This window comes from Mustela erminea, chromosome 10 (assembly GCF_009829155.1).
Source record: "Mustela erminea isolate mMusErm1 chromosome 10, mMusErm1.Pri, whole genome shotgun sequence".
Lineage (NCBI taxonomy): Eukaryota > Metazoa > Chordata > Mammalia > Carnivora > Mustelidae > Mustela > Mustela erminea.
Window position 1 is genome coordinate 75,839,975 of NC_045623.1, and position 18,814 is coordinate 75,858,788.

The window sequence follows — 18,814 nt, forward strand, 5'->3', positions numbered from 1 at the left end:
TAAGAGAATATAGTGAAACCCCCACCCCCCCCCAAAAAAATCCAAAACATCTACTCCCAGATTTGTGGAGAATCATCAGATATAGAAACATTTTAATTAAGAGGATTTCTGTGTAATAGGATTTCAAGAATGAAATGCACCTAAGGTGGGGAGACAATTTTCATGCAGCTCTATCTGTGCAGAACTCTCAATTAAGGCAACTAGGATTTGTGGCCAAATCCAATCCACTATCTTGTTTTTCTTAAGGCCCATGAGTTAAGAATTACTTGTAATAGCTGAGGAAAAAAAAAAAAATCAGACTATTTCATGGTACATAAAAATCATATTAAAATTTCAGTGTCCATAAATGAAATTTCTTTGGAACACAGACCTACTCATTTGTCTACGTGCTGCCCCTGGCTGCTTTTATGTTACAGCAGCAGAGCTGAGTAGTTGCAACAGAAACAATAAAGCCAACATTGGCTAAAATGGTAACCATCTGGCCCTTACAGAAAAAGTTGGCCAACCCATTACAGATCATTTCTTCTGACTTATCTTTCCATTCACTCACACGGTCTTCAGGTCTATCTATCTACTGCTAAATCCTACTACCTTTTTTTTTTTTTTTAAAGATTTTATTTATTTATTTGACAGACAGAGATCATAACTAGGCAGAGAAGCAGGCAGAGAGGGAGGAGGAAGCAGGCCCCCTGTGGAGAGAAGAGCCCGATGTGGGGCTTGATCCTAGGACCCTGGCATCATGACCTGAGCCGAAGGCAGAGGCTTTAACCCACTGAGCCACCCAGATGCCCCTCCTACTGACTTTTTAATTTTACTAAATGTGTTTTTCAATTCTAGAAGTTTTGTTTTTCCAATCTAATATTTTGTTTTTTTATAATCTCCTATTCCATGTATGTAATACATACTTCAATCTTGTCTTTGTTTCTTTAAATATAGTATATATGCAACTGCTTTATCAATTATGTCTGGTAATTCAATTTCACAAGTCTTTGTGGGTCCCCCTCTGTTGTCTGGGGTTTTTCATGGTTCTCACTAATGGAGCCTTATTTCCTCGTGCACTTATTTGTTTTTACTGTTCATTTCCTTGAAAGGTTATTTGCAAGGAGCTCACGTCTTCCTCCAGAGCAGACTTACATTTGCCTCTGCCAAGACCTTCGTGGCACTGCCAGTCTAGACTACCTTAAACTTTCATATACTTAAAGTTCATGGCTCAAGATTCCATAGATCACTTGGCTGCAAATACCAAGTGTCACTTTTTATTAACTTATGGCCCTGATCCACTCAGAGTTCTGGCAACCTTTTCTGGTGGAGAAGTGCAGGTTTCCTTCTGGTTCATCCTACGTGGAGTCCTTTGGGATTCCAGTTTAATGTGGAAAGGATCAAGAGATGGAAAAACAGGGAAGAGATGATGGTGGACCTGGAGGCTAGAATGAGAAGGTCTAACATTTAAACTGATTAAAGGGGAGTAGAGAGAGAGTGGGCAAAGGCAATATTTAAAAAGATAATGCCTGAAAAATTTCCAGAACATATGCATTCCTACACTCCAGAAGTATAGTGACAGATTGTAGATACACTTGCCATGAGCAAAGCATAACATACAGACTCTTCAAATCACTATGTTGTACACCCGAAGCTAATGCGACATCGTGTGTCAACTATAATTCAATTTTAAAAATTAATTCTCTAAAAAAAAAGGTTTACTTTAGAAAATTAAATATTTCAAAATCTAAACAAATTCAATCAAGACAAATAAAAAGAAATTCTTACATTTATAAATGTATTCATATTTTATACAACCCTTTCTTCTATTCTTCCTAAAAACCTTGGGAGGCAGGTATTATCATCTGTGTTTTTCATAAGGAAACACTGGTTTTCAGAGAACTCAGACAAATTATCTACAGTCATGTAATTCTAAGCAGCAGGGGCAGAATTTAAATCTAGCCCTTCTGATTCAAGTCCTCGTTCCCTCCTGTACTTCAGAAGTAGAACGCAATACAGCAGGAGGCTACTTCAGAAGAGGAGATCCGGCCACTGCTAAGGGATCACCTCCAGAGCTCAGAACCCTGAACTTGGAAACTTTTCCCTGGAAGCAGATAAAAATCATTCGCACATGGCTACGCTTTCTTCTGAAGATAAGCACTGGACTGGAGAAGTCTTTGCAATCAGAGGCAGAAACATTCTAGTTTGTACCTTAACTTGTGAGTTATTCCCTAGGCTAAAGACCAAGTTGACTCAAATGGTTCATGGGCCTGGCCTGGTGGGCAACAGAGAGCCGCACAACAGCCCACCATGTACTAGCCAGCTCAGCAGCGACAGGACCGTCCTCCTAATTTCCCTCCTTACGTTGCTGGAGACAGTTTAAATACTGTAGTTAATATGTCCTAGGAAACATGCCTTTTGTTCATCAGTGTGATCTGACTTGGTAAATCACTACATCTCTTCCATTCTGGTGGCATTTCACTTGTTTACAGCTTATGCTTGACTTCTTTTTCGCCCAGAGCACTAAATTAAGAACTTTTCCAAGGGGGTAGCCTGTGGCTTTCTAGCATGACTGGGCCCCATTGCCCAGATGTTAACATGTGGCTGACATCTCTCTGCTCACCTGGTGTAAAGAGCAGACCATCCTTCCCTGGGGGCTGCCTCCGTGATGTGTAAAAGCTGGGAGAATTACAACGCCTGAACTCACAGTACGAGGTACAAGAACCACAAAGCCAGACAACCACGAAACAGGCCTAGAGGCTGGACAATTCAGTGGGAAAGCCGGAGAGCCCCAGATTCGATGTCTCGTGGGTAGGTGCGGTCATACCGTCACAAGCTATGGTCAAGGGCTCATGCAAGGGAGGAAAGGAAGGAAACACAATTCCCATCTTATCTTCCACATCCATCTGGGACGGAACAAGGGCCATGGGTGCACAAAGACGATGGATAACCGAAACGAGCCACAGGCGGTTTTGCAACCATTTACTGCAAACCAGCCAGGCGCGAGGAGCCATGCAGGGCACAGACACACAGAACGGCTGCAGCCCCATCTCGAGGCACCCCAGCCTAAAGGGGAAGTGCACGGTCATCCACCTGTCCTTCATGCATCCATCCACACAGCCACGGTCCAGGTTTATCCAGCACCTCACAAACACGCCAGCCCTGGTTAGGTGCTAGGGAGACCAAGAAGGCCAGAACAGGGGATTTGATACTCTATCGTTGAAAATCCGTACGAATTAATCATTTCCATTAAATCCTTACCATAATCCTGGGAGGTAGGCATATTGGTGTCCTCATCTTACAGATGGAGCTGAGGCTCAAACTGGCTCAGGAGTTTGCCCCAAATGACAAAGAAAGGAAATGGCAATCCAGCATTCCAACCAAGCGAGCCTGGCACCAAGCCCGTGCTCTTAATAAATTGACAATTATCACCCAGTTAATTATAGTACGATGAGATCACTGGTGACAAAGGAAGCATCACGGAAGAGATCATGAATTTTGTGTAGGAAAGAGGCGGTCTTTGAGTCTTCCGAGGTGGGCAGCAAGGAAAGGGCAGCACAGGCACAGATAACAAGCACAGGCCGAGGTAGAGGGGAATGGAGGGTTTGCCTGCAGCAGAGGGATAGGAACTACTGCGGGGGAGGGGGTCTGATCACAGAAGGCTTTGCACGCCAGGCTGCAGGACATCTTTGCCTGGTCACGGCTTCCTGCTGCAACTCAACCATACTCAACCATCCTCTGCTCTGTAGCAGAAGCCTTCCCGGGGGACTCCTTGTCCCCCGAACCTGGCAGGAGCTGTCTGTGCCAGCCAAGTCTCAGGCCTTATGTTTGCACCCACAATCCCATCCTCTCTGGGCCCCCGCAAGTGCTACATGCCCCAAGAGTCTGCTGGCAGACTGAGGCCAGAGACCCCAGGGACTTTCCCAACAGACACAGGGCAGAGCACGTGACCCTTTGAAGTTGGACCCCAGCTCCCACAGACATCTCTACCACAGAATTAAGGCGCTTTTGTATTCTACTCACAGCTTGGAGTCCAGCTTCAGGAGGAAACCCAACCGATCATACTCTGAAAAAGAAAAGCAGAAAATGTCACTGGAGTCAAGCCACTGCTGACACGAGCAGGTTGCATTTCCCAGATACAGACCATGGGACAGACAACTGCTCAAGGAACAGAGCCAAACACATAAGTCACGACTAAATTTACGTCAGAGAACTGCTGAACACCTGTTTTATGAAGGACCAGGTTCAATGCCAGGTGTTTCCCAGACTCTCTAAGCCAACAGTCCTCTGCTGGCATGTAACTGCCTTCCTGTTTAAATGTGGTACTTGACTGACATTTACTTAAACCACAAAACTGGACCCCCGGAGAAGTAACAGGGCCAGAAGCAATCTCTGCTTCCTCTAAGCTCGAATCATAATTTTTGCTGAAGCAGTCGTGTTCACTACCTCTTCATTCCATAGCCAAGGGGTCTTCAAATCCATGGCAATGAACTCAGCCTCTTCATGACAGCCACAAAGACCTGACAGATCTAGTTACATAAATATTAGGGAACTGAAAATGAAATCTAAAAATAAGTTGTAAGGGGCGCCTGGGTGGCTCAGTGGTTTAAGCCACTGCCTTCGGCTCAGGTCATGATCTCAGGGTCCTGGGATCGAGTCCCGCATCGGGCTCTCTGCTCAGCGGGGAGCCTGCTTCCCTCTGTCTCTCTCTGCCTGCCTCTCCATCTACTTGTGATTTCTCTCTGTCAAATAAATAAATAAATAAAATCTTTAAAAAAAATAAAATAAAATAAAATAAAAATAAGTTGTAAGATGTCTACGAGAACTGATAAATCCTGGACAGTTTACATCTTCCCTCGTTGTAAAATGAAGTTGAAGTAGTTTTACAAAGTTGCAGGAAGTACAAGATTTTTAAAAAGAAGATATCTGGGACCGAAGGGGAAAATAAGCATAAGAAAAATAACAAAATACAACCAGGACAAGAATACCAAAACCGGATGACCTATAAGGTCCTATGTGCTCGCTGGAGGAAGGTTACAGATTTACCCCACCCCAAGATTTCTTCAGCATTAGCAAAAGCTAAGTGCAAAGCACTGATCAAATGGTTTATAGTGTTCATAAAATAAACCAGGAGAATCACAGCTATTCATGCTACAAAGACTTGAGAATTGCCGTAAAGTGATTTCTTGTACCTTTGTTCAATGATTGCAAAGTGTGTGTGTGTTTGTATGTGTGTGTGTGTAGAGTGGCTACATCAAAATAAGGCAGCCTATGAATGTAGCTCTCAGTTGGCCTGGCTTCACCAGAGGATAAAAGAGAATACTGAAACCAAACAACTAAATGAAAAAGACCATGAGGCAAGGCTTTGGAGGAACTTGGTCTTTAATAAGCAAAGATGAGCCAAGAGAAGGAAGTTACACATACTGACAAGTACCTCGAAGGACCCATCTGCAAGGCCAAGTAAGGCCTGGATTTGAACTCTTTCTTAAGCAGCAGAGCTGCCATGAGAGAGTAACTCCTCTTCTTGAAACTGAAGATACCAACTAGGACACACAGCCCAACAGAAGCTGGCCTCCCAGGAGAATACGCTCGGGCAGTCAAAGCCTTTCCTCAAAATAATTCTGCTTTTGCTCTAACTCAGATAAGTGGATGGGAGACTGCCTAATATATCAGGAATCTATAAAAGTCAGCAAGGAAAAAAAAAAGGCTTCAATTTTAAAAATAAACTGAAAACAAAATTTGCAAAAAGGGTTAGTTTCGAAGGTTAATACTCTTCCAGCAAGACTATTCGTCATTCCATTAAAAAAAAAAAAAAAAAAGAAAAGAAAAAGAAAAAGAAAATCTTATTAATGTGCCCACACCTGTTGGTTTTCCTCACGTGGTCATAACCTTGGGGCGACCAGCCTGCTATGGCTCCTCGGGCCCAAGCTAAGACTTCCCTGGACATACACTGAATCCATGCTTTGGCTGGTTCCTTCCAGACACCAGAGAATGTTTTCCCCTTATTGCAAACTCAGATGTCAGGGCCAAGTAAGAACATAACACAAACGAGGGAAGGAGGGGGAATGTGATACTCTCCCATAGTAACTCATACTACTGATTTTAGCTGCACTGAAAACAAATCCTGTTGAAATGTCTTTTTCTCACTATGCATTTTTGTACAGTAGCCATAAAGTCTACAGATTATTTTCCAGTGGTGTCTTAAGTTTGGTTTCCCACATACACATGCTAACTGCATATTAAATAGATAAGAAGACTTTGTGTTCCTAAAGAAATTCCCTTCGTGGCTCTCCTGGACTGTTGTCTTTGCTCTTGCTCTGAGTACCAGAGATATTTCATTTTACTCTGTAATTTAAGGAAAGGTAACTGTGTGAGCCCAACAGTGATAAATGGCAACTGACATTGCCTTCGGGTCACAGAGCCAAGAGGGAGTGGAGCCCATCTGGAGACTCCATGCTTCGCCGAAGGAGGGGGGTCTCCACCAGCGCCAGATAACAAAGGCAGCCAGTGATGCAGGCCCAGCATTGCCACGTTCTGATTTTTTTTTTTTTAAAGCCAAGAATTCTTTAAAGGTAAACCTTCTCAAATGTGTAACTATTAACAGTACATTCAAGGAAAATTTAAAGATTAGTAGGAGGATTACCCAAAATATGTCCCCAGGCAGGACTCTCAGCCAGTGGGCTCTCTGTCTATAAACTCTGTCCTAGGCTGGCAGCCCATGAGGACTGGAAACATTTCTCTTTTGTGGCTGCACCTAGTCGATGGTCCCTAAGTGTCTGCTGACTGTTATTACCGGCACTATTTGGTCACGACAGTCATGTATCCGAATCAATAATCTAATAGCACACTAAAAAGAGTATTTCAGGGGCACCTGGGTGGCTCAGTCTGTGAGGCGTCCCACCCTGGACTTCGGCTCGGGTTGCGATCTCAGGGTCGTGAGATCCAGCTCCGAGTCAGGCTCTGCACTGGGCCTGGAGGCTGCTTAGGATTCTCAGTCTCCCTCTGCGCCACCCCACCCCCGCCCCACTGCTCGCTCACTTGCTTGGTCTCTTTAAAAAAAAAAAAAAAATTTCAGCCAGGCCTGTGGGATGATACACTTCAGACACTAAAGTAAGGTTCTAGACTGAGCTGTAAAAAATATCTGAGAGCTTGCTACATAATTCAAAAGGCCCTCCCTCCACCAAATATAAAAGTAACAGGCTCTGAGCAATTAAGGAGGGAGAATTTGAACTGCTTCCCTGGAGAGAGCTGTGCTAGGGACTCCATCTCACTGAAGGGGCAGGAAGGGCAGTACTCGTCTCTCCCTCACGCCTGGGGAGGGAGGCTTCACTTTGACCCTTCGAGAGTGGGGAACATGGCGGACTTCGGTGCCCGACTTCCAGCTGACCGGTGTAAAGGACGAAAGGTGGGCTGGATGCAAAGGAGAGGTACGTTAGAACTGGCCAGTGCTCCCGATTTGTTGCAGAAAAGGATGTGTGAATGAGCTGGTGTGGGTTTGTTTGGGGTCCCTTCCAAAACACCTGTCCAGAGGGTGGCCAGGGCTGCTGCAGAGAGCAGTGGGGCAGACACCAAGTCCAGGAGCTGCAGAAGGAGTGACAAGGCTCTGGTGGGCACATTGCCCCTCTCAGGGGAACTGCAAAGCAGAGGTCCCTCGTTGGAGGAGGGTCTCTAAAATGCCTATCAGAGCACCCCACAAACGTTAGCTTTTTTTTTTTTAATTTTATTTATTTATTTGACAAATAGAGATCACAATTAGGCAGAGAGGCAGGCAGAGAGAGAGGAGGAAGCAGGTTCCCTGCTGAGCAGGGAGCCCGATGCGGGGCTCCATCCCAGGACCCTGGGATCATGACCTGAGCCGAAGGCAGAGGCTTTAACCCACTGAGCCACCCAGGCGCCCCAAACGTTAGCTTTAAACACTCAGCAGCTGAGAGAGTGTGAACAGGATCTTGTGTCTTTTCCGCCCCCATTCTCTCTCTCCTTTCCCCAGCGATTCCAAAGAGGTCAGAAGCGGCAGCCAGCATCTGGGGAGGAGTGGGAGGAGAAGGCCAAGCAGGGCACATCACCTTCCCAGGGTCAGACACCTGCTGGTACGAAGCCCTGAGGGCAGGGAGGGAAAATCACTGTAGCTTTGAATGAATTGAAAGCTATGGCTCTTACATAAGGCTGGATACTCTAATTTTGGAATTGGTGACTCAATGTGACCATGGGATTTTTATCACCTCAGAGGTATCAAAAAAATTCTCTGGACCTCCCACACTGAAAACATTTTAAGGGGACACAGGGAGACAAAATAAAGTCAGCTTTGATTATTCCCTGATGTGTCTTGAATGTTCAATACACTGGTTGTACTAATTCAGGCAAAAAGGGCAATTTAATGGTTCACACAACTGAACTGTGGAAAGGACCAAGGTGCAGAGGGCTTCAGGGACCATGGAAAGTTGACTGGAACACCACTGGGCTCCCTCAGCCATTACTCTTCCTGACCCGCTTCCTTCCTGTCAGAAAACATGCTGCCAGCAACTTTCAGACACACATCTTCAGCTTTGCCTCTGAAAACAGAGAGAGACTCAGTCCTTCTGCTCCTAATAGCCAAACTCCCAGGGAAGGTCCAGGAGTGGCCTGGTGTGCATCCGTTTCCTCACGCCTGCTCTCATCACAGTGACAGGAGACAAGGGTTATAAAAGAATCATGATTCCCACAGGACACATGTGGTTAGGAGCATTTTCCAGAAGAAGGAATGTGCTCTCCCGGACAAAGGCAGGCTCTCAGGAACAGTAGGAAGTCTTTGGAAAACTGAGAGCTAGCTTAACCTCTGGGGAGAACAACAGGTATGGTCACAGGCTATGTCAAATGGGCCTCTGTTACAATGGGCAGTGGACTTTTTCCCTCTCATCCTCATGCTGCTGTGGGATTTTTTTCTTCCCGTACCAATCTCCTTTTAAAATCTTTCTCATGTTGCCCTCTGGCTCACCTCCCTCCACCTTCCAGAAGACCTGAAGCTTGGCTCTGCCATGTGAGACCTCACGTTGCCAGCTCCTGGAACCATGAGGGGGAGTATTCATGATGTGCTATGGTGCAGTTTTCATCACCTTTCCTGGGTTTGGAGTTCACGGAGCTTCTTGGATCTATATTAATCAAATGTGAAAATTTTCTAGCCATTATTTCTTCAAAATTTTTTCTGCTCTCCCCTCTCTTCAGGGGAGTTCCAATAATACAAGTATTAGGCTGCGTGACGTTCCACCACTCACTGAAGTGCTCTGTTCTTTTTTTTTTTTTCCCAGCAATTTTGCACTCTGTATTTACTCTAGATAATTCCTATTAAAGTATCTTCTAGTTCAGCACTCTTATCTTCTGCAGTATCTAACTGACTATTTATTGGTTTGGTATAGTTTTCATCACAAATGCTATTTTTTACCTCTAAATTTCTTTTTTTATATCTTAAATGTCTTTCCTTAATATTCTTATGTTTTCTTCTATCTTCTTGAAGATATAGTATATGTTTCAAATGTCTCTGCCTACTAATTCTATCACTTGTTATCACTAGGTCTATTTCTATTGACTGTTTTTTCTCCTTATTATGGATTATTTTTTTCATGCTTTTCTGAATTACCTGGTCATTATATATAAAACATTTTTTAAGTTTTTAATTTAATTTTTTTTAGGATTTTTAAAAGGCAATCTCTACGTAACGTGGGGCTCAAATTTATAACCCTGAGATCAAGAGTCACATGCTCCACAGACTGAGCCAGCCAGGCACCCATAAGTTTTTCATTTTAACTCCAGTATAGTTAACATACAGTGTTGTATTAGTTTCAGGTGAGCAGGTGAGCCTGGTCATTCTTGATGGGATGCCAGCCATGTGAACTTTACTTTGTTGGATGCAGAATATTTGTGCATTCCTTATTTATTTTTGAGGTGCAGTTAAATTACTTAGAACGTTTGATCCTTTCAAGGTTTGCTTTTAAGCTTTGTAGGGTTAAGATGGGAGGCAAGGTGGATTTTAGTCTCAGTCTTCGGTCTGAGATTTTCCTTTCCTGAGGTCCAGACTTGTATATCCAGCTGTCTGCTGGACATATCCACTTCCTACAGACACCTGAAATTCAGGCTGCCCCATACAGAGTTCTCTTTCACCATTCTCACACATGTAGAACCTGGTTCTTCTCCTGTAGTCCCTGCCTTAATGAATGGTACCACTATTTACCCAGCCACTGAGCTTGAAACCTGAAAGAATTCCTTGATTCCTATTTCCTTCTATAATTACCGTGTCTTTTTTTTTTTTTTTTTTTAAGTTGTTCTTTAAGGATGCCTCACTCTGATAACTGTCTGCCTTCAGCTCAGGTCATGATCCCAGGGTCTGGGAACGAACCCCACGTTGGGCTCCCTACTCAGCAGGGAATCTGCTTCTCCCTCTGCCTCTCCACAGCCTGGCTTGTACTTTCTCTCACCTCACTCGCGCTCTCCCAAATAAAATCTTTAAAATAATGAAGTTTTAATTTAAATTCCAGTTAGTTAACATACAGTGTGATGTAATATTAATTTCAGGTATACAATATAGCAATTCAACACTTCCATACAATACCCAGTGCTCATCACAAGTGCACTCCTTAATCCCCATCACCTATTTCCCCCACCTCCCACCCACCTCACGTCTGATAACCAGTTTGTTCTCTATAGTTAAGAGTCTGTTTCTTGGTTTGCCTCTCTTTTTTTCCCATGGCTCATTTGTTTTGCTTCTTAAATTCCACAAATAAATGAAACCATATGGTATCTGTTCTTTTCTGACTTGTTTCACTTTCCACAACACTCTCTAGCTCTATCCACGTCCTTGCAAATGGCAAGCTTTCCTCCTTTTTATGGCTGAGTAATAGTCCATTGTATATATATATACCACATCTTTTTTATCCATTCATCTGTCAATGGACACTTGGGCTATTTCCATAATTTGGCTGTTGTGGATAATACTGCTATAAACCTTGTACTGCATGAATTACCCTGTTTTGTTTTTTTTTTTTAAATTTCATCTTCTACATGGCTCTCAAATCCACTTACTTTTGTCCATTTTTACTAATCCTTGACTAAGAAGCCAGGTTCACGTCTCATTTGGATTACCTGCCCCCTGTCTCGTCCCTCTCTAACAAATTCTTCTTGATGTGACCAGAGCTATCTTTCTACATGACAAATATGGTTATGTCATATGTCAGACACTTAACTGACTAAGCCACTATGCTTAAAGGGCACCTGGGCAGCTCAATCAGTTAAGTGTCTGCCTTCAGCTCAGGTCATGGTCCCAGGGTCCTGGGATCGAGGCCCATGTCAGGCTCCCTGCTCAGTGGGGGGCCTGCTTTTCTCTCTCCCTCTGCAGCTCTCCCTCCTTATGCTGTCAAATAAATAAAATCTTAACAACAACAAAAAATAATAAGAGACACCTGGGTCACTCAGTAGGTTAAGCCTCTGCCTTCAACTCAGGTCCTGATCTCAGGGTCCTGGGATCAAGCCCTGAATTGGGCTCTCTGCTCACCAGGAAGCCTGCTTTCCCTTCTCTGCCTACTTATGATTTTTCTCTCTCACTGTCAATAAGTAAATTAAAAAATCTTTTAAAAAATTAAAAATAGGGGCACCTGGGTGGCTCAGTTGGTTAAGCGACTACCTTCGGCTCAGGTCATAGTCTTGGAGCCCCGGGATCGAGTCCCACATCGGGCTCCCTGCTCGGCAGGGAGTCTGCTTCTCCTGCTGACCTCTCTCCTCTCATGCTCTCTCTCAAATAAATAAAATCTTTTTTAAAAAATTTTTTTAAATTTTAAAAATAAATAAATAAAAATAAAAAATAAATAAAATAACTCTGCTTAAAACCTCTGAATGCCCTCTATTGTTCTAAGAATGAATCCCAGTGTCTTGGTTCATAAGGCCCTTCAGGATCTGACCTATGGTGACCATTCCAACCTAACTTTTGGAGTCCCTGCATCACCCCCACTCTGCCCCTGCCAAATGCTATGTTCTGGCCAGGCTGAGCTACTTTATTTTCCTCCAAAGTATCTTTACCATCTCTAGGCCTTTATACATGCTTTTAAACCTTATTCCCAACCCCTTCCCACATTGGTTATTCCCTATACATTGCTCCTAAGGGACCCACAGTCACCTCAAACTCAAAATGCTGCAAATCACACTTAACTGCACCCTGTCCCCCAGTCCTAATTTTGTTTTGTTTTGTTTGTTTACCATTCAGTCCTCCAAGAAAGACATGTTTGGTGTATCCTTTCTCATTTCTAAATACAGATCCTTCTCCCTACACCGCGGTCACTGCTTTTGCTGGATCGGCACTGTTGCTTAGGCCGTGTGGCAAGCTCTTCCTCTGTCTGTACCTGTCCTCCTGGCTCACCTTTTGCCACTCCCCTTTGGGCAGCCTTTCTGCCTGAGAGCTACTGCAGACAGCGTTTCCTCTAACTGCAGTGCCTTCGTTCATCCTGCTGACTTGGCAAACACACTCATCCTTCGAGAAAACAGTTGTCAAAGCAAAATCCAACATATTCTGGTAGTGCCACAAGGACTTTTGTGGCTCGGCCTTTACCTACCCTTCCATCTCCATCTTGCACTATCCTCCCTACTGTGCTCTCTGCTCAGGCCATTCCAGTCTTCATTCAGTTCCTTGAATAATAATAATAATAATAATAATAATAGTAACCATGAGCTGTCTCAACATAAGACTTCTTCTTAGAAGCAGTGTTCTTCTGTCTGAAATGTGTCCTCTCCTCTTTACTTGGCTTAATTCCCGCTTATCCTTTAGACCCTAGTTCAAATGTACTCTCAGAAGAGCATTCGCTGATCCTTGTGCTTAGGTTGTGACCCCTCTCTCAGGCCCCTCTAACACACTGTTAGAGCACTAACAATCATTTGTCCTCAAGGCACTTCTGTCTTCTTTTGGAAACGAGCCCCTTGAATTTCTTTGAAGGAACTGCCCTTCTCCTGCAGGCGAGTGGTGAAGACTGAAACAGGATTTGCCTGCCCAGAGTGGAGGCACTTGACAAAAGCTAGGTTAGTTAGCTGGTCTCCTTCTCTCTTAAACTGAGTGGTAGGCAGGGAGTAAAACGGGGTGCTGAAGAAATGGACCATTCGTTGTAATCTAGACTCCTGGCACTGCCCTTCATGTCCTTTCTGAGGACCAGCTACTTGACCTTTAATTGGGTTCTATGGGTACATGTGACCTTCCAGCAAATTCCTTTTTCTTTTAAGGTAGCCAGATTCCGTTTCTGTTGCTTGCCGTTAAACAATCCTAACTCAGTGTATCTTGTATAGGGTCTGGCATAGAGGCTGGTATTCCATCAACGTGCTAAACAGATGGAAGAATGAATGGAGTGACCAGATGACTAAGAGAGCCTAATGAGTAGCTCTAAGACCTGGATTCTTTGTCTTCCTCCACCCCCTGCTGCAGGGGGCAACAGGCACCGTGCACCCATGATGCCACCAGCAGTTGCAGCTCCCTGTTGCCAGCCCCACCCCCTTCCACAGCGCTCCCAGTGCACCCAGACAATTACGTCACAGTCACCTGCCCACACAGAGCCTGCCCTGGCTCTTCTTAGGCACTCTTCCCTCATTTCAGTTTCTGACTTTTACTTTGGGGTTTCCTTCCGAGGACTCCACATTTGCCCAGGCAATTCCCCCCTGTCATTTGTAAAAGCCAAAAACTTAACTTTCTCCACAAAGACTTCCTGAGGCTCCCGAGTGACTACCCCACTTCCAGCGCAGCCAGGGCTCTGACCTGACCAAACCTGCACTCTCAGAGTCAGAAGCTGGGAACTGGTGGACTGATCTGTGCCCTGTTCCTCATGGAGTTCCCGGACTAGCAGGAAAGCTTACATCTGATCTTTAGGAAATGTAAACTAGAACAGAAAGCAATCAGGGAGGCAGAGACATAATGCTCTGGGACACAGGAGCAAAGTTCCTTACTGTCGGGTTTGGGCAAGGCTGCAGAGCCCAGAGCATCTAACTCTATACAAATGTGTTTTTTGAAGCTGCATGTGAATGCCGCTTAGACAAGAGAAATGCTATTTTGAGTGTACCAACTCTTCAGGGTCAACCTGCAGCTGGGGAAGCTGGCACTAAAGCCTGGGTCTCACCAGCAGCCCATGGATGTCGAATCTGTCATAAGTACACAAGACTCTGGGACTCGCAAGTCAGCGGGCCAGCGGCACAACGCAAACCAATGTGCGTAGACAGCGCCCCCAGGGCCTGAAGGTGCTCTCTCCACAGGTGTCAAAGCAGCAAGCCCACAGCCATGCAGTGAAGGAGAGATGTTTAGTCTGGTGGTTTGGGCTTCCTGCCTCAGCCAAGCTGCAAAGCTCAGCATTATAAAAATCCCTGACCGAGGAGCACATGTGTGTCCGCTGCCTGGCTCCAGGTGGGAAGTGGCATGGATAATGCAAATCTCTGCTTTTCTCCTCCTGCACCTGCACCACGTCAGAAACAAGAACAAGCGCAACGGTCGTTGAAATTAACCATTAACTCTTCCACTGCCGTTCCAAAGGACCACGTTGGTGTTCTAAGCTCATGCAAACTCCTAGGAGGCTCAGACACTGGACATAAACAAAAGGAGGCCACGCACTAAAGTGTGCATGCACCTAGCGATGAACCCTCTCTCTCTTTAAGGCAAAATTAACAAAATTACAAGGAGAAATATGTAAGTCTTCTGTCATCACAATGGGAAACACGAGAACCACTGAAAAACCAGGCTCACAGAATCCATGAAAATTCAGAAGACGTGAACAGAACAATCACTAAATTTGAACTGATATACAGAGTACCTCACACCCAACGAGTAGAGAATGCACTTTCTTTTCAAGCATATATGCAACATTTATGAAAACTGACCACCTCGGAGACATAAACCCTGATATAAAAAATTATAAGCTCGAGCTTTTCACTTAAAAATTTGAAAATGCCTATTTGGGTCTTAACAGCAATTCAAACATTTAATATACTCCATAATACTTTGTATTTTATTTTGTTCATAATCCCGTAAAGAAAATCATAAATGTGGGATGCCTGGGTGGCTCAGTCGTTAAGCATCTGCCTTCAGCTTAGGTCATGATCCCAGGGTTCTGGGATCAAGTCCTGCATTGGGCTCCCTGCTCTGCAGGAAGCCTGCTTCTCCCTCTCCTCCCTGCTTGTGTTCCTTCTCTCGATGCGTCTCTCTCTATCAAAAAAAATAAAATCTTAAAAAAAAATTTTAAATGCTCTCACAGTACCCAATTAGATAACCCTAAGTGCCCCCTGCTTATTTCAGCATGGTGTACAAATAGAATCATTCTCAACCTCTGCTCTCATGTGTAAACAGCTGGGAACACCACACTACACAGCGAGATCCTATTCCAGAGTGAAGTGAGACCTCCCTCGAAGGTCCCCAAGCAAGGTATCCTACTCTAGTCTCATCCTTAGGCCACGGACACACAGAATGGAATTTCTGGAACACAAGTGCACATCGTGAGCCAACTGTGCTACTGGTGTTTTTGGCCTCCAGTGACCCACTTCCCTCTTTCAGTCTAAAGAGCCACCACAAATTCCCACCAGCTGTCCCTATAATCCGCACAAAGCAGATGTTTAGTAACTAATGGCTGTTGAGGACATCAGAACATTTCCCACGAAGAGGAGGAGTTTGAGGAACACTACCAGGGTATATAAAGTTTAGTTCATGGGCTAAAGATATGGATGTCATTCTATGGGAAAATGACAGTACTTCCTGAGGGTTGCTTGGGGGAGAGGGGCTGGGAGAAGGCGGGTGGGGTTATGGACATTGGGGAGGGTATGTGCTATGGTGAGTGCTGTGAAGTATGTAAACCTGGCGATTCACAGACCTGTATCCCTGGGGATAAAAATATATTATATGTTTATAAAAAATTAAAAATTAAAAAAAAATGACAGTACTTCATATCAGGATACACACAGGCCAGCCAGGCAGGACAGGCCACCAGGAAGAAAACTCCAACCACATTATGGAAGCAGCTCCTGTAGCCAGATCTTCTCTGACGGGGTCACCTTTGGCTCCAGCCTCTGAGCTGTGATGAATGGCTAAGTGCAAAGGGCTGAGTGGTAAATGGAATGATTCGGAACTGCTAAGTGCAAAGGAACTGAGTGGTAAATGGAACGAGGACCTATCCCAATGGAAAGAGGTCTCTCATTTCCAAAGGAATGGCACTGCACAGTCGCCAATAAAAGTCATAAGCTATATTAAATGTACGTAATATAGGTCATGGCTCGGGTGAAAGGGAAAGTCGACAAGAGCTGAAAATGGACTGTCAGACATGGCAGACAAAGGGAGACAGTGAGGGAAACAACTGTTTATTGAGCACCTACTGTGTACTCACACTGCTCTCAATACTTTCACCTACAGTCTCTATTTAATCCTTATGGCCCCCCGGGGCAGGCACTGTCTCCATTCTATGTGTGAGGGGCCAGAGGCTTAGAGAGCAGAGAGAACATGTTCTAGATCCCCAACCAGTAAGCAGACCAGCTGAACCAACCCAGGTCTGACTCTGAAGCTTTTCTTTAAATTATGCCACCCTGACTCTCAGAGGCAATAAGAACAGCAGACCCACATAGGAAGAGAGCAATTATCTATTACCACCACGCCTCTGCCCCACGGTGATGGACACAGGCCCCAGCCATGCCCCACATGAGTCATGGGAGTCAGCAACAGCCCAGAGGGGCTGGCCAACACGCAAACAGCTCCCACATCATCTCAAGGCAGGGAAATAAGTCATAACGGAGGATCAATTCATCAAAGACAGACTAAAATAGGAAAAGCAGTATTATAAGATAAACACAGAAAAATTCACTGACCTAGACTAAATTAACTGACCCAGTAAAATAACTCAGAAGTTCACAAACTGAAATCCAATCTTAAATGGGTACACGCTGGTGCAGGGGAGGGGAGAGGCCTCACAAGAGGCTCCAGATAAGTCGTGGTTCCATGAGACTATGGATCCTCCATCCCAGCATAGCATAGCTCTTCTCCAGCATGAGACACCTGGGGCCAGCAGAAAGTGGAACCTCACTAGGAGGTAGGAGTCCCAGCCCAGATGGTGCCGGCCAATGGGTCATACACCTGGGAAAACAGCCATGTCCTGAGCAGGGCATGCAGGGAATTCTATTCTATTCTATCAAGTGTGTCCAGACCAAGCCAGGGTATCTTGAGTGAAGCAGCAGGAGAATTTTGGCGGACAACATGTCAAAAGAGCAATGGGGACAAGACATAGCAAAAACAGCTCACTATGCAGTCGGTATCCTAAACTTCATGGAGCTTATCACCTCGTAGGGCAGATAAGGACAAATAATCACCAAGCAATTGTTACATAAAATAAGACAGAGTCCCTCTCTCCAAAAAAAAAAAATTTTCTTTTTTCCCAGCAGTAGGATTAACACATGCTATTTATTAGCTATATAATAAGTTTTCTTGGATTTTTAAAGAATGAAGTTAAGAATCATTTCAAATTCCCATGATCTAAAGTTAATTGCTGTAAACATTTTGGTGAACATCTTCTCAGAAATCTCTTTCCAGAAATACATGTGTGAATGTGCATATATAACTTTACTTATACGTGGCCTCAATATACATGCTCTTTGTTCCTGTTTTACTCACTCAAAAATATCCTCAGTGTCTTTCTGTGTTGATAAAAGTAAAATTACATTATCATTTTTAATGGCTATGCAGTATTCCACCATACGGATGTACCATTTTTTTACATAATCCTTAAGTACGCACTGCATGATGGACATGGCCATTTCTATTTTTCTACTCCTCAACAAATATTTACTGAGCACCTATTACGTGCCAGCTACTATTCTCTAAGTACCAGGGACACAGTGATGAACAAGACAGGCAAGTTCCCTGGCCAAATTCTACTGGGGGAGACTGACAGTATGCAAGTAAAGAGCAGATACTTTGAAGGAAGGATGAGTGCGAAGAAGAAATAAAGACATACCTTCCTAGAGGAGGACTGGGTGTCAAGAGAGCAGATGACTTTAGGTGTAGCGGTCCAAGAAGGCCTTCCTGCAGAGAGGACATCTGAACACAGACCTGGGATGGTCACGGGAAGTGGGAGTGAAACATTCTAGGAAGAGGAGGTACTGAGCACAGAGGCCCTGATGCAGAAAGGGACCTGGCCTAGTCACAGACTCATAGGAATGCCAATGTGGCTTGAGGGCAGTGAGGGACAAATGGACAAAACACAAATGTGATATAATTCCAGAGAAACTGTTTGAGTGGGAGCCGGTAAGTCGGACTCTGTAGGTCTTGGAGTTGGGATTTTATTTTAAGTGCACCGTGAAGTCAAAGGAGAGCTTTCAGTGGGAACAAGATATGATCTGACTTACATTTGAAAAGATCATTCTGGCTACAGTGTGGAGAATGGATGACCAGGAGGTAACAAATGAGCAGAGACCGGTAGGTGCTTCCTTAACCAGGGGAGAAAAGATGGTACCTTGGACAGAGCTGCTAGAAAAAGGCTGGACAAGGATACATCAGAAGACAGAAAAGGTGAGAGGGAAAGAGGAAGGGCAACAATCAGTGGCTGCCAGATCTGTGGGTTGAACACTTGGGGGGATGGGGACAAAAAAAGTGGGAGAAGAAACACTCTGAATGCACAGATCCCACACACCTTCCATTAGATTTATACGTAAGTAGTTCGGTCTGGAGAGGGGCTGCTGTTAAATCTTTTTAATTTTTAATTATTCATTGCTAGTATATAGACATATAATAAATTTTTTACGCTCTGATCTTATATCGCATCATCTCGCTAAACTCACTTACTAGTTCTAGGAGGGGTTTTTTTGGTAGATTCCTTGA

At 44.5% G+C, this 18,814-nt stretch overlaps 1 protein-coding gene across 14 annotated transcripts in view; it reads right to left on the reverse strand.

Annotated features, from left to right (window-relative positions):
• The window catches only part of ST3GAL3 (ST3 beta-galactoside alpha-2,3-sialyltransferase 3), a 194,873-nt gene that overhangs the window by 95,229 nt on the left and 80,830 nt on the right, over positions 1-18,814 (reverse strand). For 13 of the 14 annotated variants that reach the window (XM_032303244.1, XM_032303236.1, XM_032303237.1 and 10 more), the window contains one exon: positions 4,003-4,045. In XM_032303244.1, the coding sequence (XP_032159135.1) occupies positions 4,003-4,045 (43 nt within the window). Of the gene's footprint in view, positions 1-4,002; positions 4,046-17,951; positions 18,486-18,814 lie in introns of those variants that run through there. The other variant, XM_032303250.1, reaches the window with a different exon arrangement.